This window comes from Camelus ferus, chromosome 23 (genome assembly GCF_009834535.1).
Source record: "Camelus ferus isolate YT-003-E chromosome 23, BCGSAC_Cfer_1.0, whole genome shotgun sequence".
In the NCBI taxonomy this organism is placed as follows: Eukaryota; Metazoa; Chordata; class Mammalia; order Artiodactyla; family Camelidae; genus Camelus; species Camelus ferus.
In genome coordinates, this window is record NC_045718.1 from 19379558 (window position 1) to 19404034 (window position 24477).

At 42.5% G+C, this 24477-nt stretch overlaps 2 protein-coding genes across 4 annotated transcripts in view; one reads left to right on the forward strand and one right to left on the reverse strand.

Moving 5' to 3' along the window:
• LAMB3 (laminin subunit beta 3) overlaps positions 1-24477 on the reverse strand; it is a 143018-nt gene that overhangs the window by 79896 nt on the left and 38645 nt on the right.
• HSD11B1 (hydroxysteroid 11-beta dehydrogenase 1) lies at positions 944-22891 on the forward strand. Of its 3 annotated transcripts, none has more exons than XM_032466389.1 (6): positions 1128-1387; positions 2112-2242; positions 2988-3099; positions 3228-3413; positions 20665-20808; positions 22266-22891. In XM_032466389.1, exons 1-6 carry the CDS (start codon positions 1300-1302, stop codon positions 22484-22486), a joined length of 882 nt encoding a protein of 293 aa, XP_032322280.1. In that variant the 5' UTR covers positions 1128-1299; the 3' UTR covers positions 22487-22891. The 3 variants fall into 3 exon arrangements, with proteins under 3 accessions (XP_032322282.1, XP_032322280.1, XP_032322283.1); XM_032466392.1 differs by lacking the exon at positions 22266-22891 and adding an exon at positions 22141-22202 and having other exon boundaries at positions 1181-1387; XM_032466391.1 differs by lacking the exons at positions 20665-20808; positions 22266-22891 and adding an exon at positions 15506-19940 and having other exon boundaries at positions 944-1387.

A 24477-nucleotide genomic window follows, 5' to 3' on the forward strand; every position in this document is an offset into this window, starting at 1 on the left:
CCAGATACCAGACTTGGAGTCATAATTCAGTTTCTCTTAATCTTGTGTGAATCCTCCAACCCCCACCCTCAATCCAAGGTCCTCCTTCAGTGCATTGATCCTCACTCTTATCACTACATGTAAATGGCTTTCTCGGCTCCTTTGGTAACTTGTAGAATTCTGGATTTGCTCTGTGACAGGGTAATGTTTATACTTCAGTTAGTTGCTTCTAAGTTGAAAAACTGAATGATAATATATCTTAAATTTTCTTTGAGGGCTGTTCCTAAATGAATTCTTGCTACAGACATAGCAAGGTGGTTATTTCTGTATTTCTGCAATAAATTCTAAATTAATAGGGGTTTCTCCCCGACCCCAGTCCTTTTATTGTTACTAGATCAATTTTTAGCTGGATGAGGGCTTTTCAGGCTAGTTTTGTTTCAATGGTATTTGTTCCTTTTTTTTTTTTTTTTTTTTCGCATCAGACCCCCTCTTCCTACCGTTGCCTCCATGTTTCTTGGTCCTCTATAGCCTTTATAAGACCTAGTTTAATAGCTTCATGCCTTTTCTTCTTGGCACTCATTATTTGTTCTTTATTTGCTGCTAAAGTAAGAAGCGTACATTCCGTTGCACTTGTCTGAGAGTCTCGACCAGGCATGGATTTCCCACCATCAGCTTTCTGGCCGCCTTGCAATCTCCTTTGATGCTGTAATATTGTTCATTGAATTTGAGTGTGGGGCTTAGAGGCTTGTTTGTTTTCTTTTTTCCCCCCCAAGTTGTGCTTTTTTTTTCTTAAGCTTATTTTTCTGTTTTGTGCTATTATTTTTAATTGCTTCCGACTGGGAGGTGGGGCTGAGTGTGAGATTTGCTTGACTTTGGCTCGCTCTGCTATTACTCACACTTCCCCAGAAGCCCCGCACACACTTTCTCTCCACCTTTGATATACCCCACTTTTGAAAGGCCGTTGATTCCTGGCGTAAACGGCGTTAGGAGGAGGATGGGCTCGGGGTAGGGATGCTCAGGAATCCAGTCCTGTACAATCATGAACTTGGCCATCTGGAAGTCTCTTCTTGCTCAATGAAATGGAGTAAACATTGTCCATTATGAAATCCACCATGCAGGCTGCCAGGGACAAGTGGGATCCCACCCAAAGCCAATCGCAGCTCTGACAGGGAAATTGGCTAGCGCTGCCTAAGCCTACTCCAGCCTCCCCCGTCCCTGATGTCACAATTCAGAGTCTGCCGCCTGCCGAGGAGGTTGTAGAAAGCTCTGTAGGTTCTCTCTGTGTGTCCTACAGGGCTCCTCGGGCCAGGTCCCTCTCTGATGGCTTTTATGAAAAAATATCTCCTCCCCGTTCTGGGGATCATCTTGGCCTACTACTTCTATTCTGCGAATGAGGAATTCAGACCAGGTGAGTACCAATGTGCCTAATTTTGGTGAAACAGATTTCAAAACTCAGGGATGTCTAGAGGGCTTCTGAGGACCAAAATGAGTTCTTGATCCCCAGAGTTGCTGCCCAAGAGGGGACCCTGAGGTAAGACTGTGTTTCTCTGTCCCCCAGCCACAGGCTGGGTAACAGGGGTGTGGGGCGGGGTAGGCATGTAGCTAGAAGATGACCAAACAGTCTGTGTTTTATGGGGCACCCTTAACCGCAAGTGATTCCAGATCCCCTACAAAAATGAGGGTAATTCCAAAATTCACAGCTTAACCAGATAATTGGGCTCTGTGGAGACGGGTAAGTGGGAAACAAGAAAGAGTTCTGGACTTGATGACTAAATAGAAGTGAGAGAAAATCCCTGGAATCTCTGTGAGCACATGTGTTTTGATGACCTTTGAATTTTATTTCAATTGAGCAACTGGATGAGTAGAGAAATATCTGGAACTCCAGGGTTTTAGCTGAATCCTCTGTCCACAGGTTTTTTTTTTTTTTAAGGTTTTGAGCAACCAACACCAACCCCCATTTCAGAGAATGCTTATGAAAGACTTGAATTGTTCCTTCATTGATTCATGCAGTTTGAGATAAATTGATCTGGGCTCATAACGTTTAGACATTGAGATAAGGCTGCCCACCTCCGGAGTGGGAGGAGGAATGGTGCTGCCACGCGTGGTCCTCACTTCCTTTGGGGGTTTCCCAGAGATGCTTCAAGGAAAGAAAGTGATTGTCACGGGGGCCAGCAAGGGGATCGGAAGAGAGATGGCCTACCACCTGGCGAAGATGGGAGCCCATGTGGCAGTGACAGCGAGGTCAGAAGAAGGTCTAAAGAAGGTGAGGGTCCTATGCCCACAGCTGTATGTACCCTCACGTGCCCAGGTGTGTTCTTGTATATACATACATATATGCCAACACACAGAAGCCGGCACAGTCATACCCAGATGCGCGCGCACACACACACACACAGGATTTAAGTACCCAAACACCCACAGGAATATAAAAACATGTATTTAAGTATTCATTCTTATGCACACATATATAGACACAAAATTCTTGGGCTATATACACTCACAGACATGCCTCTTCATGCATATTTCCACATGGAGTCACAGACATAGACACACGTGCTCAGATACCAACATCTAGTACCTACTCATGAATCCATATCCTTGTACCCATGCAGACTCATACCTTCCTCTACAATCAGACTCACAAACCCAAGCATATACAAATATTCACAAGTCTAGGGCTCCCCACACAGAAACTAGCATCCGTAGCAATAATGTGTTCAGAAAAAAATCCGTTCACAGAAACTCCTGAGCACAAATCATGGACTTAAACCCCAGCACAGTGATTTATCCATTTGTACCCTACCTTGTTCCAGATAGTATTTCAAACAGAGGACACATATTGTGTCAAGTTGTATTTAACAACACACACACACACACACACACACACACATCTCTTCTTATCAAAATAGGGCCTTGAGCAACCTCTCATTTAACCCCCATCACATCAGAGACTGCTGCCCAAAGGTCTGCAGCCGAGACTGCCATGGTCAGCCGCTGTGCCCCTGCAGGTTGTGTCCCACTGCCTGGAGCTCGGAGCAGCCTCGGCACACTATGTTGCTGGCACCATGGAGAACATGACCTTCGCAGAGCAATTCGTTGCCAAAGCTGGAAAGCTCATGGGTGAGACAGCATCTCTTGTCTCCTCTTCTGGACTTTGCCCTAGGGATCACCAGGGAGATTTCAGTGGGGGCGGCGGTGTGGAGGTATCAGCCTCAGATGGTTTCTCTCCACCCCGCCATCTCTTGCAGGGGGACTCGACATGCTGATTCTCAACCACATCACCAGCACTCCTGTGGATCTATTTAGTGATGACATCCAGCTCGTGCGTAGAATCATGGAAGTCAACTTCCTCAGTTACGTGGTCCTGAGCGTGGCCGCCTTGCCCATGCTGAAGCAGAGCAATGGGAGCATTGTGGTCGTCTCCTCGATGGCTGGTGAGTGGGGCCAGGACCAGCGTGGAGGGTAGGAGCGGGGGAAGTGCTAGGGATGCTGGTGTCGGGGGCTGTGTCGCACACACGCATTTTATCAGTCTCCATGCAGAGAAGTAACACGATAGAAACCGGAAGTTGAAATGCTCACAGTGAGCATTTGCATTAAGCAAAAGCTGATGAACACCTTGCCCAGGTGTATGGACAGGCAGATATACCAATAAGACACTTGGGTACGTAAGCTCGGTGAGGAGCATGTATGCTGACTAACCGAGACAGTGTTGGGAACAGGTGAAACCATAAAAATGAAGGTTTGTTCGGGGTAGATGGGCTCCCAGATCCCTGGATGTAACAGAGAAAGAGCAGCAATTTGGAATGCTCACTCGAAGCCTTGTGGTTTGTGATCAACAAACTGGAATCCAGAGAGTCATCAAGAGTCTGCTGGAGGTACAACCTGTCCTGAGACTCAGGGAGAGACCTGGTCACCATAGATAAAAAGGATTTTGTTTCCTCTGCAACCTTGGTGACATTAATTGATGCAAAAAAACAAACAAACAAACACTGAGAAGTGACATGTTCTAACAACATACAATTTTCTCATAAGTGGGTTAAGCTAAGGCAAAATGAAATGAATGACAGAAACAAACACCCTATCATAACAGACCTGCCTATATTTGGGGTGCTCTTCAAAAATCTGAACTTTCTACATAAAAAGTCCATTTTAAACAACCAACAGGGTCGGGAGTGTATATAGAGAAATACTTGTGAAGAGAACTTGTGTCATCAAGAGGGGTCCCCAGTGCTTTGGATGGTGGCAGCATCCGAAGTTATCACCAGGAAAAAGCCAGGGAGTTTCCAGCTGAGGGACTCCCTGAGCCCACTGCTTTACAGGTTCAGGAGATAAGTTTCACACGTGTTTGTTGAGTCAGGTAGAAGGATGTGGCTGGAAGATGGCAAACACCAGGCTCAAAATCGCCCTCTAAATGTGGTTCCTAGCAATGTAAAAACAAATAACTTAGAGGACTTTGTAAATTCTTAAGTACTTCACAAACATGAGTTATTACTGTAAGTAAGAGCAGCATCTCTGTTGTAACAGATTCCGCATCCTAGATGGGATAAAAGGGCAGTGTGTCTGTGCCACCCAACAAACAGAGTGATTGATATGCATCCCTGTGCTTCCTAGACAACACAGACTCTCCCACCCCTCCCCAGACACAGCCTCTCTCTGGGCTGAAAGGAAGGGAGCGCTTCCGGATGCATACTGAGTGAGAGGGTGCTGGGCACATCCCCAGCCCATCCCAGGGCACTGGCCAAAACTCTCACATCAGTCATGGTGTAGGTGGCTTTAACGATCTCATTTGATTAAAGAACACATCCAGCTCTGAGCAAAGGGTGTGCTTCATCTCTGGTTGGAGAATTTAACTTTCTATACTGTACACACAGCCTAGGTGTTGTCGGAAGGAGCAGAATTACCATACAAGTCCAAGGGCACGATGAAATTCTGACAGCCTCTGTTTCCAAACCAAATGCCACCTACCAAATGCTACCTCATCATTTCTGTGGACTCTGGGAAGTAGAAATCTAGCTGGACTACTCTCCTTTGTGTCTGCTGTTTGCATAGCTAAGAGTCCAGCCTGTTTGCTTAAAAGTGTGTCTGTGAATTTGCAAAGTACAAACACTTTGCCTTCTCTTCCTAACTGAAGAATTTCTCTGCTCTAGGCTATATTCTTTTTTTCTTTTAATTGAAGTATAGTTGATTTACACAGGTTATATTGTTTTAAACAGACAGCAAGTATGTTCATTAATCTGTCCTCCTTAAGATCTGAATTCCACAAACATGGGATGCTAAACCTCAAATTGATTTGAAGGTCAGCCAAAGAGTACTGGGATGGCTTCTTCATCATTCCTTCCGTGGACTGTATTAAGTCGTTCATTGAACTGCAGTGATCAGCAATAGTTCTTATCCCCAGTGCACTTCCAAGTATCACGTTGCATGGAAATCCCATACTTTTAATATGTTCTTTAAAGCCTCAGCTACTTCTTGAGCATCAACAGAGACAGTATGCTGCCTCTGGGAATTTCCTTACAGTCCACATCCATCCATCATTCAACACAGTTCTTGGCACCTACTGATCAAGTTTCTATGTGATGTGTAACATCGAGTCACTTTGATTGGCCTCCCCTCCTTCCACCACATGCTAGGTTGGCTAGATGTTGAGCTACTGTAACAATACCTCAAATTTAGAATGGCTTAAACAAAGCAGATTTTATTTTTCTATCGTGAAACAGTCAGGGGTAAGCAGTTTAGATCTGCTGTGGTTGTCCTGCCCCATAAAGTTGTCTAGGAACCTTCTATCTCAGCACCACCATCCCTGGGCGTAATCCTCCCCTCTGGGTCCAGGGTGGTTCATTATCATGTCAGAATTCCAGCTAGAGAAAATGGAGAAGGAAGAAGACAATTTGAATGTTGTACACTTCTCATATGCTACAGCTGACTGCGACTGTAGGTCTTTATTCAAAGTGGACTTGTATCCAACTGAAAATCAAGGGTTACTGATGTTGGCAAACAATTAACAGTCTCTCTCAAATCACCCATGCCTATAAGATGAGAGGCAGTGTTCCCTCCGGGCCACCCCACATGCGTGCCTCACACCGTGCACACACATCCCAGACCTGATCTGGCTCACATTCAAGGTCCATCACAAAAACAAAATCCTGTCCGTCAGGCAATGATGCAGGGGGCAGTGGGGTGGGTGAAAGAATTGAAAGAAAATACCTAGATGGTATTTGCAAAACAAATGGAGACAGAGAGATTAATACTCCAATTTGACTAAAAAAAAAAAAAAAATCACTGGGTTGGGCAGAGAACATTTGAAAACATCTGGAAAAAGTTTATCTGCCATTAGTCAAAAAAGGTTTTCTTAGGCTCAATTTTAGAAATGTAAAAGTCATTCCATTTTTGACTCCCTGGGTTCTGTGAACCCCATAACTGTGACAGGACAACTGGAAGCCAGCATCTAAAGCCCCCTTAGGGAGCCATGGACAAACCCTGTCACCACCCCCTCACCCCGAGCCCTCTCTCCTAAAGCATCCATTTTACCTCACCTCCTATGAGGTCTTTTTCAGTCCTCACCAGATCCCTTTAAACGTTTCCTCTTCCTCTTACCTACTACATTTTTCTAAGATCCCTTTAGAAACCCTGTTCCTGTTTCTCTTTTTCGGCTTCATTGGTTGTACAAATACCAGTAACAACAACTATAACACAAATGCTGACCATGCTGGTCTAGTTCAAGTGCACAGATGGCCAGTCTTCTGTATCACGAAACATGTAAGACATTTTTTGAAGTGAAACTAGACATAATAAAACCCTCGGTTTCTTTCAATATTCAAAATGAAAAACACATCAGAAGGAGCAAAAGAACCCTGCCAATAACTTCTGAATGCTCAGAGCTCTCTTTGGAAGCTCCATTAAATGTCTCCAGTTACCTGCTCATTTTTCTCCAAGTAAATCTTCTTTGGAAAAGATCAACTTTTTATATATGTGTATATATATGTATATATGTATATATATATGTATATATGTATATGTGTATATATATGTGTATGTATATATATAAAGTTATATTTTTTTTAAGTCTTATTCAAACTATTCCTTTCCTGGCTTACTCATTCCCAACATTGTTTCAAACTATTTTTTATGAAAATGTGTGGTATGTCAGGCACATTATAAGCAGACTAGCCAGACGCAAATATCCTGTAAGACAATGCTTTTGTAGGAAACCTCAAACCAGTGTATAAAGTCATTTGTTGGACTTTAACCTGTCTGTCCGTTGAGGGCTGCCTGTGTGGTCTAAACCCTATTTCAAGAATTCTACATTACAAAGATGGCATGGGGTAGGGGGGAACAGGCTTCTCAACCACACAGATCAACTAACAGGACTTGGAATATGCAAAATGCTACTTTCATAAAGACAGGAACATACAGATGTTAATCTCATCCTTGGCTTCAGCTCTGGCACCCACTGTTTCCTGAAAGATTAACTAAGGCCTAATGTATGGATATGACCTGGGGGGAGGGGGGAAGGGGTGGCGACCAAGATCTAGGATGCCGAGGAGCCTAGGAAGTACAGTAGAATGGGGTAATTTATCCCTCACCCAATTTTTCCAATTTTTCTAATAAAGATGAATCTTCACCCTTATATCTAATTACCTCAGAAATAATTTTCAGGGACCACAATCTCCAAGGTGAATGGAAGTGTCTGTGCTTGTGGATTTAGGTATTTACACGATGGTGGAGTGCTGTGGATTTGGACTCTTTGCAGGGGCGTGGGGAGAAATACAGGGAGATGAGGCATGTGTGTGTATGGATATGTCATCTTCAGGATCTGAAAGAAGGCCAGAAGGAGATCAGAGCCTGGACATAAGTATTTCAAGAGTCATTGTTGTATATACAAATGAATCACTATGCTGTACATCAGAAATTAACACAACATTGTAAATCGACTGCACTTCAATAAAAATGCCACACACACTCCAAAAAATAAAAAAATTAAAAAATGTAAAAGAGACTGCTCAGGCAAAACCTGTAGGATTTTTTTATTTGTATATATATATATTTTTTTTAATTGAAGTATAGTCAGTTTACAATGTTGTGTCAATTTCTGGTGTATAGCATAATGCTTCAGTCATACATGAACATACATGTATTCATTTTCATATTCTTTTTCACTATAAGTTACTATAAGATATTGAATATAGTTCCCTGTGCTATACAGTATGAACTTGCTTTTTATCTAGTTTTATATATATTATTATCTACAAATCTCAAACTCCCCATTTAAACCTTCCCACCGTCTTCCGCCCTGGTAAACATAAGTGTGTTTTCTATGTCTGTGAATCTGTTTCTGAAAACCTGTAGGACGGAAACAATTTTCTGGACCCAACATCGGAGTTCAGTGTTGTATCTGCCCCCAGGAGGGGTGAGAGGAGATCTGAAAGCGGAAGAGAAGACTCTCTGATGTGACAATTTAGTGCAGGTTGTAATTCAATCCATGTGACCATTATTCCACGTTTACTCCCTTGGAAGGGGTGGGTGGACAGAGCTTAAGTAGTTGTGGCACCCTAACCCTGCTAGACCACTGCTTTCATTCAAGTACCCTTCCTGTTGAAAATAGCAGGATTCTATCACCATTCACGCCTTTATGTTTACTCACCAAAGAGGTTGAGAAGGCTTACCACAACAGACTCTATTTGGAAATACACAAATAAAAAACTAGGTCTTAAAGAAAAGAAGAATATAAAAATTTCAAAATTAAACTCAATATAGATGCTGTGCTTAAGTTTCTAATTTGACTCTTGAGTTTCCTAACGAAAAGAAAAAGAATAGGATCAGTATATCGATAAGATTATATTCAAAAGAAGGAAGCATTGCAGGAAACAAATCATTTCTGAAATAAATCTCTCATACAAGACTATAAATTGAAGGCACAAAATAATGGAAACAGCAGTACCCCTAAGAACTTTTTTAAAAATGTTTCCACAATTATAAAAGCTACACATACACACACACACACACACACACACACTATGAAAATTGGAAAAATGAAGACAAGTATAAAGCTGAAAATAAAAATCACCCATAACCATGCCAGTATTTTGGAGCATTTCCTTCTAGATAGACACAGAGCAATTATGTCCCTACTGCCAGATATTTAGGTTACGTTCCTGAACTGAACTCAGTTCTGCTCACCCATCACACAGCCAGCCAATTTACTGACACCAGATTGTGGTGAAAAAATGTACAGCATTTATCACAGGGAACTACACAAGGAGAATAGGCAGCTTGTGCTCAAAAGACCCAAATTTTCTGTTGGCTTTAAGGCAAGCATTGTTAAAACAGTGTTGGAGGAGAGGGTCATAGGATGCATGATCAGCTTATGGACCTTCTTCTGATTGGTTGGTGGCGAGGTAACAGGGTGGTTTTTCAGGAATCTCAATCATCAACCTTCTGGTTACGGCTAGTCTAGGGTCTACATGCTTGTGGTCAGCATGTAGTCACCGTCCTCCACCTGAGTGTGTCTGTGTATATGGGGAGGGGACGCAGGAGTGGGGGTGGTTCTTAGTTTCTGCAGAACAACTCAAAGATATGTATTGGATTGTTATTTATATCCCTTCAGGAGGAAACAGGAGTCCTGTGGCTCTTGTCCTAGTCATTAACTGCTTGAGTCTACTCTTTGGGACTTGGAGAAGGCCAAGGAGACTAAAGCCTTTTTTTTTTTACAAACAAGAAATGGGGGACATGGAGGGGCTTTTGTACCTGGGAGGGCCCTGCAGGGTCCCATTCAGTTTCAATCCCTCCTTATCTTTGATACTTCTCAATCTTGAGGGGAACAGAGGTGGGACAAGAAAAGGAATAAAGTTTTGGATACAGAGATTAATCATAAACTCAGCAGGTGATCTCAGTTTTAGGGGGACTCGGTTTCAGTTATTCTCAATGTATTTTAAAAACCCTAAAACAAGTATCTTGTATATAAATCTGTGGCTTAGTTAATGATTATTTCCCTGATAAATTCTTAGTACTAGATTTCCTGGGTGAAATGATGGAATCATTTTTAAGGCTATTGGTACATATTTCCAAATTGCTTTAGATAAAATGAAAAATAAAGGACCTACCTTTTTAAATATACAAAAGTAAAAACCAATTTAAATGAATATAAGCATCATGTCCCATCCCCACCCTGAGGATACATATGAGTATTCTTCTCACACCTACTTTGCAGAGTTAACATTTTTCAGCAGTTGGTTTTTTGTTGTTGCTGTTTGTTTGCCTACAAAAGTGTGAACTGTTGTAGACTTTGTTAACTCCACAAAGCAGGTGTGAGATGAGCACTCACACATTCCTAGTGGGAATGGGTATGGTTCTTTTATTCATTTTAACTAGTTTCCCCTATTGATTTTTAAGTCTTATCCCTCATTTTTCATTTTACCTAAAGCACTTTAGCAATATGTACCAATAGCCTTAAGTGTTCCCATCATTTCACCCAGCATATATAATGCTAAGAATCTATCAAGGAATAATCATCAATCCAGTCACAGATATGTGTATAATAACATTTGTCGTAGAATTTTTTTCTTTCAACATGTCTATGCACCTACAAGTAAAACGACCAATGCTGGAAATAGCCAACTGACCTGAAGTCAATGTGACCACAGTCAATAGAAAAACAGCCAGTAGCCTGAAGTCAGCCACCATAGTCAACTGAAAGTCAGAATCCAATCACTATATGGCAGAATTAAGTTTAGTACATAAGTTTTAAGTTATTTAACATTTTTCTATGAAGTTGCCTAGTTTGGGGATTTCCATGGAATAAGTGCATATAATGAATCCTTTATTTCTAGCATTAGAAAATTAGTCTTCCCCTGTACTCCCTAAATAATTAAATGTGAACAATATTCAAAGAATAATATTGTGAAAGGGTGCCAAATCATTGGCCCACACTGGGCACACATCTGTCTCAGTCCGCCCCGGGGAGACAGCTAACCTCAAGGGAATTGAAGCTGAGAAGCCTCCAGGAGCTCCCAGAGATAGCATGGTTTTGCCATATCTGCTTCTCTCGGTACATTTTTTCCTCTTTCTTCTCTCTCTATCAGTCTCTGCTTCATTTGGTTCAGAGTTCAATCCAGCTGTCACAGTCCTTTCTCAGCATCACAACTCTCAGTACACTCTTGAACTTCAGCCCTATTGCCAACTCTCTTGATCTCTCAATCTTCCAACTCTAAATTTCCCCTAAGGAAGACGTATCCAACTGGCTCGGCTGAATTTTTTAAGTCAATCCCCCAAGTCATTTAGGATGACCACCCTAGACAGATACAGGCATTGACTCAGGTCTAATGAGTGAGGCCACAATGAAGGAGGGCACAGTCAGGCTAGAAGCCGGGTAGGTGATGGTAGACTTGTCTGAGTCACTTGCATTTCCTTTGGATAATCTTCTTTAAATATTGCTTCTGTTGAAAAGCGGTGGCAATCTGACTTGGGATATCGAGACTAAGACAAGGAGGGTGTCCACACAAGGGTCAACAATGGTAGCCTGGTGTAAAGTCTCAGAGTTCAAGTGGGCTGAGGAGTTTGTCCACGCGGCACTTGGCATGGGGTGTCAGAACCAAGAGAGGTGGAGAGGGGATCTGCAAGGGGGCTACAATGAGGCAGCCCAGCGTGCAGTGAAGAGGGCATCCGTGTGGCCTGGCAAGGGGTATCAGAGCCCAGGTGGGCTGGAGAGGGTGTCCACACAGAGGGTGCAGAAGCAACTAAAGAATAATCACATACAAGGGCATTAATCAAATAAGTAATATATTTCGAGGATAACAGAAGCTAGATTCTCACTTTTGGAGTTATAACTATGAAAAGGAAGAAAATGAGAATGAACTCTGGGATGATGAACTGGAATCGGAGGTGCTGGTCTGACAATAGTTTGTATACATGGATAGACATGGAAATATAGATAGGTGAGTGAATATGTTTCCTAGCTCTGTCATCTGAGAGGCCCTGTGAGCACACTTAGCACCCAGAGCTTGGTTTCTACATATCATTCTCCACTAAAAGAAACCAGGACTTCTAGGAGAAATGGTTGATTCCAGGGCAGTGGTCAGAAAGGCATGAGAAGAATCTGAGAATCTTCTTGTGCCAGTAAGGAAAGAACTGCTCGAAGACTAATAGAGACACATTACTAAAACACAGAAACTTTTCGTGGCTCCCCCTAACCTAATCTGGGACCATTGGGGCATTCAAATAAATAGTAATGATAATAATAGATTGTAAACTGTTACATAGACTAAGAATCCATAATAGTATAAATAAATAAATACATGAATAAATAAATGGGGAGAGGAGAAGGTTTTTCCATATAGTAAAAAGCCAAATGATAAATATAGAAAGAATAATAAAATTAGTAAAATCACCATTTAGCAACTGTCATACTCATAATTCATCCAGGAAACATCAATGGATGGTAAACCTAATGGATAAAATTTAATAAGAAACACAGTATTTCCATAGTCTCAAAGTACCACCCTACTCAACAACAACAAAATGAACAACCTGATTCAAAAACAGGCAAAGGACTTGAATAGACACTTCTCCACAGAAGACATACACATGGCCAACAGGTATATGAAAAGATGCTCAACATCACTAATTATCAGAGAAATGCAAATTGAAACCACAAGAAGATGTCACCTCACAACTGCTAGGATGACCAATAAAAAAAAAAAAAAAACTGTTGGCAGGATGTGAAGAAACTGGACCTCTTGTGCACTGTTTGTGGGAATGTAAAATGGTGCAGCTGCTGTGGAAAATAGATGGAGGTTCCTTAAAAAATTAAAAATAAAATTACCATATAATCTAAAAATTCCATTCCTGGGTATATATTCAAAAGAGCTGAAAGCGGAGTCTTTTTCTTTCTTTTTTTCTTTCTAAATTGAAGTATAGTTGATTTCCAACGTTATATTAGTTTCAGGCGTGCAACGTAGTGACTCAGTATCTTTAGAATGCAGAGTCTTGAAGAGATATGGTCATGGCAGCATTATTCACAATAGCTAAAGCATGGAAGCAACTGAAATGTCCATCAACAGGTAACAGATAAGCAAAATGTGGGATATGCATTCAGTTCAGCCTTAAGAAGAAAGGAAGTGTGCTACAACACGGATAAACCTTGAGGACATTATTCTAAGTGAAATAAGCCAGTCACAAAAAGACAAACACTGTATGATTAAACTTGTATGACGTACTGAGAGTAGTCAAGATCATAGAGAGAAAGTAGAAGGGTGGTTTCCAGAGACTGGGGGAAAGGGGGAATGGGGAGTTAGTGTTTAATAGATACAGAGTTCCAGTTTTGCAAGATGAGAAGACTCTGGTGATAAATGGTGGTAACGGTTGTGCAACAATATGAATGTACTTAATGCTGTTGAACTATAGACTTAAACATGGTTAAGATAGTTTAAAAACAACAAAAAAGTATCATCCTACAGAATACCTATTGATTACAGAGGAAAAAAGAATAATTTTAGTGGAGAGACCTGACAGATACCACTTGAAATCAAATGATAGAAGTTAACTAGCATCACAAGTAATGGAATAAATTGATGGGATGCAGTGTGAAGGGAAGAGAATTACTTCTGTGATCCTGCCAAAAACATATGTCTGAATCAAATCATGAGGCAATATCAGAGAAACCCAACCTGAGGGACATTTATCAGCAGTGTGACAGTAAATATTTACCAACTAGCTCTCTAGAAGGGCAACATCAACAAATCTGATTTGGAGAATTTCCATGGTGTATATAATCTCACTATAGCCGTATCAACATGAGTTCAACCTGCCTGCAAAATCAATGAAAACTGTACCATCAGCTCTCATGATCCAGTATAAGCCAGCTCCAGCATCCCACCTTGTACAAAATGACTGGCAGTGCTCTTCAACAGGGTAAAAGTCATGAAAGGCAAGGAAAGACCAGAGAATGTTCCAGCTTGAAGGAAGCTAAGGAGTCATGACAACTAAACACAACATGTGATCCTCAGTTGAATCCTTTGCTGTAAAGGATATTACTGGGACATGTGACAAACTTGAATGGGGTCTGTGGACTAGATGATGGGGATACATCAATGTTAATGTAGTAGGTTGAATGGTGGCCCTCAAAAGAGGTGTCTACATCCTAATTCCCTGAATTTGGCTGGGTGACCTTATTTGGGAAAAAGATCTTTGCAGATACAATCAAGTCAAGGATCGTGCGATTATATCATCCAGGATGACCTGGGTGGGCCCTAAATGCAATGACGAGTGTCCTTATAGGAGACAGAAGAGAAGACAAAGACAGAAGGAGACAAGGAGAGGGCCATGTAAAGACTGAGGTAGAGCTTGCAGTGATGTAGCTGTAAGGAATGCTGACAGCTACTAGAAGCTGGAGGAGGCAAGGGGAGATTCTCCCTCCCCTGGAGTATTTGGAGACACTTCCTGTCAACACCTTGATTTCAGACTCTTGCTCTTCACAACTGTGAGAAAATAAATTTCTGTTGTCTTAAGTCACCCACCTTGTGCAGCTATTACAGCAGGGCTAGGAAACTAACAAATTACTTTTCTTCCTTTGGATAGTTACGTGGGAGAATGTCCCTCTGTGTAGGAAACGCATGCTCACATATTCAGGAGCGATGGGACGTCAGGTCAGCAATCACCTCAGTTACAGCAATCGCTCTCAGATAGTTCAGGGAGGGGGTGGGGTGGAAAGGTCACTTGTACTATTCTCGCACCTCCTCCATAGGTTTGAAATTTCGTCAAAAGAAAAAAATCCCCATCCTAGGGCTCTAGTGGCTTGGAGGAGGTGAGGGTGGATTTTGTGGGGCTTTTTCATGGGTTCCTCAGGGATCTCCTGCAGGAGACCCACTTGGCATGAGCAATGCTTCCTCTAGCTCACTCCTTTAAGCTTCCTCCTCAGCTCCAGGGCCTCGATCAGTCCAGACTTCTGGACCCACCCCTGGGCAGGTGACCTCAGCCCAGCTCCCCTCCACCAGATCCACATTTGGTCTCTGGGAAGCCCACTGTGTGTGGATATATTTGATCCCACAACGCACTGAGCTTTGCTTTCAAGCTAGGACAGTTCCAGCTCTGCCTCTTGCTTTTAGACTTCCAGGTGTGAGTCAAATACTAGTCTCCAAACTCTAGGGTACATTTGTAAAGGTCTCTGAATGATCCTCTTGAAGCCCCTCTCAAGTGGGCTTCAAGGGGAAGAGAATGCAAATGCCTCCCCTGACCCTTGATGGATGAACCTGACCCCTGGTGGATGAACACAGGACACTGACAACACTCCTCTCTCCAAGCACAACTATGTTGCATGTGGGAGATTTGGTGATGCCAGTAGGACTGGTTTGGGCCCATCTTTCAACTGCAGAGGTTCTTAAAAATCTGTTCTTTTATTCTTGCCTTGGGAGATGTGCTGAGGCTCTAAGGCAAGGGGAGAAGCTGTGTTTCACAGGCCCTGTACCTGCAGAGAAATGCTCTTGCTGAAGTCACCTTGTGAAATTTAGTAATAGATTTTATCTTATCTCTGCAGGATTTTGTGCTGTTTCAACACCATACACTCCTCCCTTGTCTTCAAAACCCTTCCCTGGCTTTCCTCCAGCTGCTCTGACTGCCCCTTGTCAGTTCTCATTTGTTGGTTTCCTTGGGACTATTTCCATCACAGGCCCTCATCTCTTTTCACTCAATGCAGTCTCCCTGGGCAATCCCATCCACTCCCATTGCTTCAGTTATTACTGAAGTGTGGGTTGTTTCAAAGCTTATGACGACACCTCAGGTTTCCCAGGGTGGAATAAAGAGATGGATTTACCTTCAGAACCCAACTCAGCCCAAACAACTGGAGTTTAGACCATGAGGGTCCCAGCTGAAAACAAAGTTTTAGGAAGAGCTACAAAAAATGGACAGGACTCAAGATGGGTTCCCAGCCTCATAGTCATCAAGGCCTGATGAACCCTCAAGTTGGGGTTTGCTCAGCAGAAGATGTGGTGCATTTTCCTGGGGTCACTCTGAAAGTCTGAAGGCGTGCAGTGAAGATTTCCAACCCTGTACGCTTTCATCTGAGTTCTCAATTAAAGTCGTTGAAAATCTGCCTTTGAAATGGAAATAATTTCAGTCTCAGCAAAGCAGTTGGGGATGGAGGGTGTGGAGTGGATGAACAAAAGCATGAGGCCTGCTTTTGACCTCTTCTGCGCAGCCAACAAGCTCCAGCGCATAGCTAATCGGCCAGCCCTCTGGCTCTTGCTGTTTCTACAGTGGCTAAGTCCCTGCATTTCTGGGGCAGAGCTAATTGCAACCAGTCTGTCCCATTTATCACCAGGTCTGCACTCTTACTTGTCAGACTCCATGTCCCATATTTTGCTTCAGAAAATATGGTCACCATAGCTGTTTCTTTGTGGTCTAAAACTTCCCAGAAGATAAATCTGACTGTCATATCTATCTATCTATCTGTCTGTCTGTCTGTCTGTCTGTCTGTCTGTCTATCTATCTATCTATCTTTCTATCTATCTATCTTTCTATACACACACATATAGAGAGAAAGAAAGTATGAATTCTGCTGTGGTGGCTCTATTCTCCCTACATAAACCAAAACTTCACCCTGGATAAAAGCACACAGGCTTCTAATCCCCTCACTTTCATGACTGCTTCATGCATATTAGAATAGTACATTTATTTATTTATTCATTTGATTTAATTAGGTTCATACTCTGGAATATTTTTTATGAACAGTAGTTGAACAAGTGGATCTCACAGGGTGCAATCAAAAAGCAACTTTATTCTTTCCTTCAGACCTGTTCTCTGGGTGAGTTCTTCCCTGAACCTGGATGTGATCTAGGGCAGATAACAACACTCCAAGATAATAAAAGACTCTCTGGGTGCTTCCAGTCTCAGGAAAGTTCTTGCTTCAGTAATTGAAATGTCCAGTCATTTTTAATTTAACTTTAACCAAAGCTTCTCTCGTCAAGCTTGAACCTGCTGCTGTAGGAAACCTAGGATGGGAAAGAGAGATGTGTTTCAGCCTTCCCTCCTGCTTCCCATCTCCTCCTACTCACCAGGCTCCCTTCAGCCTCTCCTATAAAAGGAAGAGGGGAATGCAGGGAAAACAAGTTCAGGGTAGGATAGATCTTACTTGGCTGGTACCCAGATATTATAGCATCGGTCTCCTCTGGCCGCCGTGCATGTTGAAATCTCATGCTCTCTGGGCTGGGAGGATGACCACACCTGACTCTTGCATTGGGTGCTTTCATAGGTTCTTTGGAGGCCCCTGCTGGAAATATTGATAGTTCTTGTGAACTGGGTAGCAGCCGCTTATGTTACTTCCCTCATACCTTGGGAATACAGTGGGAGTACAGGTGAATACACTCACCACGTTGGACTGTCCTTTAGGGCAGGATCGGAAATGACTCCAGGGGAGATGGCATAAGCCCTGGGACAAGACCCAAAGGGTAGTGAGCAGAGTGTGGACCGGATTTCAGGCCCCCCAAGGAGAGTTCCCTTGTGTATGACACAATTTGCACTAGTCTGCAATGGCCTTGCCCCTAGCCAGTGCCTCTCAGGTTGGGTCAAACTCCAGCATTTAGTACCCATCAAACTCCTGGGGACAAGTTCTCCATGAGGTGCCGCTGAAGCTCCTGTCACAAGGACTGGCCCCTTCTTCTTGGAAGATCATTGAGACACTGTTGATTTCCTTGCCCCAACTCCTGTCCTCTCTGACCTCTTCACCTTCACCCCCTTTTATTTCCTTAGGATGGTTGAGGGTCTATGTGCTGCAAACTTGATTTTGCTTTTTAGGGTTCGGAGGCGGTTGGGAGGAATTGTTTGTTTGTGTTACCACATTTTACGTAAGATACACAGGGAGTCTAGAAACTCCCTTCAGAATATGGAGGTAGAGCACATGCTTAGTATGCATGAGGTCTTGGGGTCAATCCCCAGTACCTCCTCTAAAAATAAGTAATAAATAAAACAATTACTCCCCCCACCAAAAAAACCCTAAAAACAAAAGATATATCCCAGAAATCACATGACACACTTCTGTGTACAACTTACTAGACAGCACTTAGTCATTTGGCAACAACTGGCTGAAAGAAGCTAAGGAATGTGGACTTCATTCCAGATATGAACCCAGCTACAAATCAGGGGTTCTACTACCAAAGAAGAGGGACAGAAGGTATCTTGAGAGAAAACCGCAGTCTCTGTTAGCAGGTGGAAACATGAGTTCAATTGGGATTTTGTCACAGAGGAAGAAAGAACTAAATTCTGGTTAGGCAACAACAGTGTGTCCTGAAGCTCTGCCTGGGACTTGGGTCCAGCCAGAGACTAGTCAGTAGCCTAGTGGTATCAGAGACTCTGGTTGGACATCCTGTGTCACACAGCCATTCCTGGAACTTGACGGTAGAGTCATCTGAAGCCAAAACTCATAATTGAGAATTGAGGATGGTGTGGTTCCCTGAAGATATCTGTTTCTATTTTTTTTTTTTTACCTTTTAAGAGTTCTTTATACATTAAAGATTAAGCTTTTATTTGCCTAATATGTTGCAAATTATTTTCTAGTTTATCATTTACCCTTTACCGTCATAGTGATATTATTGTAATTATTGTTTTGACATATGGAAATTTTACATTTTATATAATCAAATAGTCTCTGTCTTTACATGCTTTTTACTTTTATGTTAGGATGATCTTTCATAACCAAACTGACAAGTGTTTACCTATATTATCCTCCTTCTCTGATTGAATTTTGTATCAGTCAGAAGATGCATTCTGTTGCACATGTAACAAAAATTCCACTTACAATGGCTTAACACAAATAGAGATTCCTTTTTCTCAGGTAATAAGAAGTTCAGAGCTGGTTTAATGGACTTATTATATCTTCCAGAATCTAAGCTCATTCCACATTTTTGTTTGATACTCCTTAATTATATAATTATATAGTTATATAATTATATAGCTCTTCCTCAAGCTCATAAATGACTACTGCAATTCTAGGCATCACATCTGAAGTCCATTTAGAAAGAAAGAGAAAGGGCAAAATATAAAAGCCGCATGCCACCTGAATTCATCTATTTTATGGGGTAATCAATACCTTTCCTGAAGATGCCATCTGTTAGATTTCTCATTGGTCAGATCTAGGTAATATGGCCACCCAAAAGAGCAAGGGACTCTTGAGGAAGTAAATATTTTTATCTGAACACATTGCTGTCCTGAACAAAATTAGATTATTTTATTAAATGAAGGAAAATGGATATTGGGTAGACAACATCGTCTGCTATAATTCTCCATGTATAATTTTTGAAGGAACTAACAATTTTTTCCAATTAGTTAACCAACTTTCCCAGCATCTTTATTGACTAAGACATTCTTTCTTCATTGACTCGGCATGTAACTTTATTATTTTTCAAAAACTTACAGAGGTTCCAATTCCAGGCATGACAGGGCAATACCTAACAGGCCAAATTTCCCCAGATAACAAACTGGACTAAATATAGAAAACAACCATTGAAAGCACGGGAGAGAAGAAGCAAAAGCAGACAAACTGGAGAGTTGTTGATACTCGAAAGAGGGTACTGACCCTAGGTGAGTTTCTCAATTTCATAGCTTGTTGCCTAAGGGCAAGCCCCAATCAGTGTCCTATTTGGGATTGAAATCTGCCATCTTACTACCACGTAGAACCAGAAGGCAGGGTCTGGAGTTTCTGCAGCAGCCAGAAAGTGAAGGGAGACGTCCCAGAAAGGAAAGAGCCACAGTGGAAGAGCACCAAATTCTATATATGAACCCTTCCTAAATCTCTGTTCCCTGAACTACTCACAGGCAGTGCAGACATCAAGAAGCCCAGTTAAGGCTCAAACAATTAAAAGAGAGATTTTAGCTGGTACCTGATGCATGGGACACAGAGTTTCAGCTGAGATAACTGCCCACCAAAAAATAAAAAAAAAAAAAAAATCAACATTCTTTGGAGGACAGGATTCAGAGGCTCTTAAAATATCAAGGATACAATCAAAAATTACTGCACAAGGAAGACTAGGATATATGACCCATACTCGGGAGGAAAGACAACCAATGGGGATCAATCCTCAAATGACCCAGATTTTAAAATTAGCAGACAAGGATTTTAAAGTAGCTGTTGTAACAAGGCTCAGCAAAGAGAAGGTCTCAGGACATTTCTACTCCCTCCTCCTGGAAAGAATAGGTTATGCTATTAGGCATACATCCACATGTCCTCCAAAAACGGAGTGCGAATTAACTAGGCTGATAAAAGGAAGAAAAGTGGTCTAGACTAGAAAAACAAAGCCAGAAATTTTCATTTCTCTTGCGTAGAAAATAAATAAATGATAGGTTATTGTGTTGGTAGAGAGCTCTTGCCAGACTCTTGGATTCCGGTGCTCTTGGGTCAGAGGTGGAAGAGTTAGCAGCCGGAGAATTACATGGCTCTTTTGTAATCCCACTTATCTAGCACCCTTCCTAAAAATATAACTAATCCCTCCCCAATGGAAGGGGAGTTTCTTTTATACCTTAATGATTTCTCTCTTTCAAAAATTCAACACAGCATGATAATCTTTTTAGGGAAGAGAGTGAAACTGAGATTCAAAGAGTAAGAGGACTCCAAAGGGGTTTCAAAGGCTGCTACAGATAAAGCACAGATCCACTCTGTTGGGGCCGAAATGGGTCACCTTGTTAACTTATTTCCTTATCATTTAGGGAAAATATCTAATCCACTCATTGCTGCCTATTCTGCAAGCAAGTTTGCTCTGGATGGGTTCTTCTCCTCCATCAGGACAGAATATTCCGTGACCAAGGTCAATGTGTCCATCACTCTCTGTTTCCTCGGCCTCATAAACACAGGTAAGGTCAAGAGATTGGAATAAATGGCCTGCGAATGGATTATCTGTCTTCCCATTGTAGGTAAAGAGGGTGCTGAACTCCTTGGCATCATCGTGTGTAATGCACTGAGAGCCAGTGAGACCACTAGTCCCTTTAATGGACCTTCTGTCACTAGTGGAGCCCCTGACTACACTTTGACCCTTCTTTGCATTCTGACCACTGAGTATGCTGAGTGACACCACACTCATCACCCAACCCTATTTTAAACACCTTATGGCCTCATGAACACTCAATGGTGGTTACTTTCCTATATGAAACTTATCACACACAAGTTTTTCTTAATTACATCACCAGTAATAAGACACATCGATACCATGAACCCTTTGATATGGTGCAGTGAGAAAGACACAGTATCATTCTGGGGGTGTTCTTGCCAAAAATGCATAACCTCACGCCAATCATGAGAACAATGGACAAACTCAAATTGAGGGACATTGTACAAATCAGTTGAACAGTACCCTTCAAAAGGGTCAAGGCCATGAGAGACCAGGAAAGACTGAGGAACTATCAGAGACAAAGACAAGAGGGAAAAGAAGAAATTACTGCCAAGTCCTGGATAAGGTCCTGAAACATAAGAAGGATATTAGTGAAAAAATTAAGTCTGCAGTTTAGTTAGTAACATTGTTCCAATTATATCGTATCTATTCTTGACAGCTGTACAGTGGTTATGTATGATGTTATGATTAGGGAAAGCAGGGTGAAGGATAAAAGGAAAAACGTTGCACAATTTTTACAACTTTTCTGTAAGTCCAAACACAAGCTTATCTAAAACATGTGGCAAGTATGATAAGAAAACTTTGACTTATTGAGTAGCAGTTACAGAACAAGAGAGAGAGAACAAAAAAGACAAAGACACGGAGTGAAACAAGAAAGGGATGGAGAGAGAAGCTAGGTGAGAAGGACATGGAAATTTGGAAGGAGAGAGCAGGTAACTGTTTCCTTCCAAGTGAAAGTGACTGGTGTTGACAAGGGCACGAAGGCCTCGATTCTTGTCCACCTCTCCTTTTTACAAGCCAGTAGTCATTAACATACAGCACTCTGGTTTTGCCCACTGACACCTCCCATTAGCTACTGGGTCATCATCTGACTTCTGTCCTCATTCTGCTCCCCCATGTTGCTCCCTCACTCCAACCAAAACACCCAAGAGAGAAGCACGATTCAACTCTCTCAGCTAGTACCCTCTAGCTGCCCCCACAAACCTTCATCCAGGAAGACGGGCCGATACGAACACGGAGCCTCTCTTGGCCCAGTGGGCCCCAAACAGACTCAGTTTTCTCCACATACTCTTGATAGGACCCGTGGGCCTTGCAGAGCACTGGCAAACAGCCCCCAAGAGCTAAGCTGCTGGTGTCTGCAGGCCTTCCCCCACGTGGACTCGGCTAGCCTTGGATAACCCCTCTTCCCTCGTCATTCTACAGACACGGCCATGGAGGCAGTGGCTGGGATACTCGACGTAAAACACGCGTCTCCAAAGGAAGAATGTGCCTTAGAGATTATCAAAGGGGGAGCTCTGCGCCAGGAGGAAGTGTATTATGACAGCTCAATCTTGACCTCTCTCCTGCTGGGAAATCCAGGGAGGAAGATCCTGGAATTCCTCTCCTTAAGAAGTTATAATATGGAAAAATTTATTAACAACTAGGGACTTCCTTAGGGCTGAGCATGATAGCAGAGCTTGGGACAATTCTGCCTGAGACTGATCCGAGTTCCATCACGAAGGCATCTCCCCAGAGAGATAAATGAGTGTCCCCAGGGGCTTGCCAGTCACACATCACATCTCACAATTTGACAGAGTTGCTCTAACACTTGTACAGTCGAAATGTAATTATAATGAATGTCGTGAACCAGCAATTGTGAAATTGAAGGTAACCCTAAGTATAATTGCAAGGTAGCTACATCAAATTTACCTCACATGTAATAATGGTTATGATGCTTAATGTTAACTTAATAAAGGTCGCAGACACTTTATAAATTCATACCTGGTAGGTAGCTGTAACTTCAGTTCATTCAGTATGGTTCCATTAAAACCATAACCTATACCTGTGAAGTTTTTCAATGTACCTTTCTTATTTTGTGATCTGAACTTTTTATCTGTTCTTAAATTGAAGAAATTTTATTTATTCTTCATTTGGTGGACATAATGTCTTTAGCATGTTGTACATTTCAGACACTTTTTATATTATTTTCTTTTGCTCCTCTGGGAAGGAGGACATCTGAGTATGAGTCACTGGGGCAAACCCAGTGGAAACTTGAGCCACAGAACCCACATCTGTTCATTGTACCCAGAGTGCATAAAGCATCTATACTTTACATATGAATGCTCAACAGTAGTATGAGAGGTTTGTAGAGGGAGGGGTTGGAGTTCATATCCTGCCATTCACACATTTACAGTCATTCATTCATTCATTCAACAAATATATAGCAAATACTTGCCAGGCCTCACTTGACTAAAAGCAAAGAGGAAACAAAACATCAGCTATGTCAACAACTGATTTACTTGGCCAGCAGATAAGAGATGGCAAACTGAATAATTTTAGCAGAGTCTGATAAAAAGGAGACTATTTACAAAAGTGTGGGCAATGTTACGGGGAAGTCACAAAAGGTCAAGCAGTATGTCAGGGCAAGATGCTGCAATTTCCAGCCCTCGGCCCACCATCCGGACAAGAGGAGGGGCCTGTTCTGAAAGCCCAGATAGAGAGAACTGCTTGCAGAGTGCCACACATTCCATTTAGGGATGACATTCCATTTAGGGATGCAACCGGCCCACCAGGGACCATGAAGGAGGGGCCTGGGGGAATAAATACCCCAGCCTCACTCTTCTCTCCCTCTGAGTCCTCGCTGGTATTTTCTATTAGCTGAACAGAGGGGCAAAGGGCAGAGCGACGTAAGCCATAGAGGTCAACCTCCCCGCGCACAGAGTAGGCTGGGAAAGGATGGAGAGAGCTCTGGAGGGGCAGATGGAGTGCACGCAGCACAAACCCGACACTCTGAAATGTAGGCTTTCCGTGGGAAGTGATGCTGGGGCACAAGACGTGGGCCTGTAAGTACAGGGGAAGTTTCCTTTTCTTGCCTCTTAATCTAAATGGCTGAGCAGCAGAAAAATTGGAGCCCGCTGAGCTGCCAGCCACACGGACAAGGAGCTGGATCTAGGAGTGTGGATGTGGCTGGACTTTACTTAGAAAGAGGTCCTTCCCAGGCTGCGCCCAGTGCTAGGGAGCGGGGCGACCTGAATGCACCTGTGCATGAGAAAACAGACCAAAAATGTGAAGTCTGGTTTCTGACTCTGCTACCATGATAATACACACACACACACACACACACACACACACACACACACACACACATCTAGTAAAACCTGGTCTAGTAGACGTCGGTTTTTGACCAAGCACATTAACACCCCTCAGTCTCCTGTAGAAACAAGGTTCCCTCCTCACAGATTTTGTTGACAAGGTGGAGCACAGAAATTCCTTTACTGAAGGGTGGGGACAATATTCAAAGCAAGTTAGAATTTGCATGGGTAGAGATTAAACGTCTTACTTACTGAGGCTTTCCCCAGAATCCCAAAGGGATGACCTCAGCAATTAGGTCTGAAGACTGAAACCACTGACACCCTCATAGTTTGCTGCCTTCACC

Coding starts and splice junctions, on each gene's coding strand:
- HSD11B1 (XM_032466389.1), top strand. CDS start 1,300: ATGGCTTTTATGAAAAAATATCTCCTCCCCGTTCTGGGGATCATCTTG. Junction 1,388..2,111: donor GAATGAGGAATTCAGACCAG/GTGAGTACCAAT, acceptor GGGGTTTCCCAG/AGATGCTTCAAGGAAAGAAA. Junction 20,809..22,265: donor CCTCGGCCTCATAAACACAG/GTAAGGTCAAGA, acceptor GTCATTCTACAG/ACACGGCCATGGAGGCAGTG.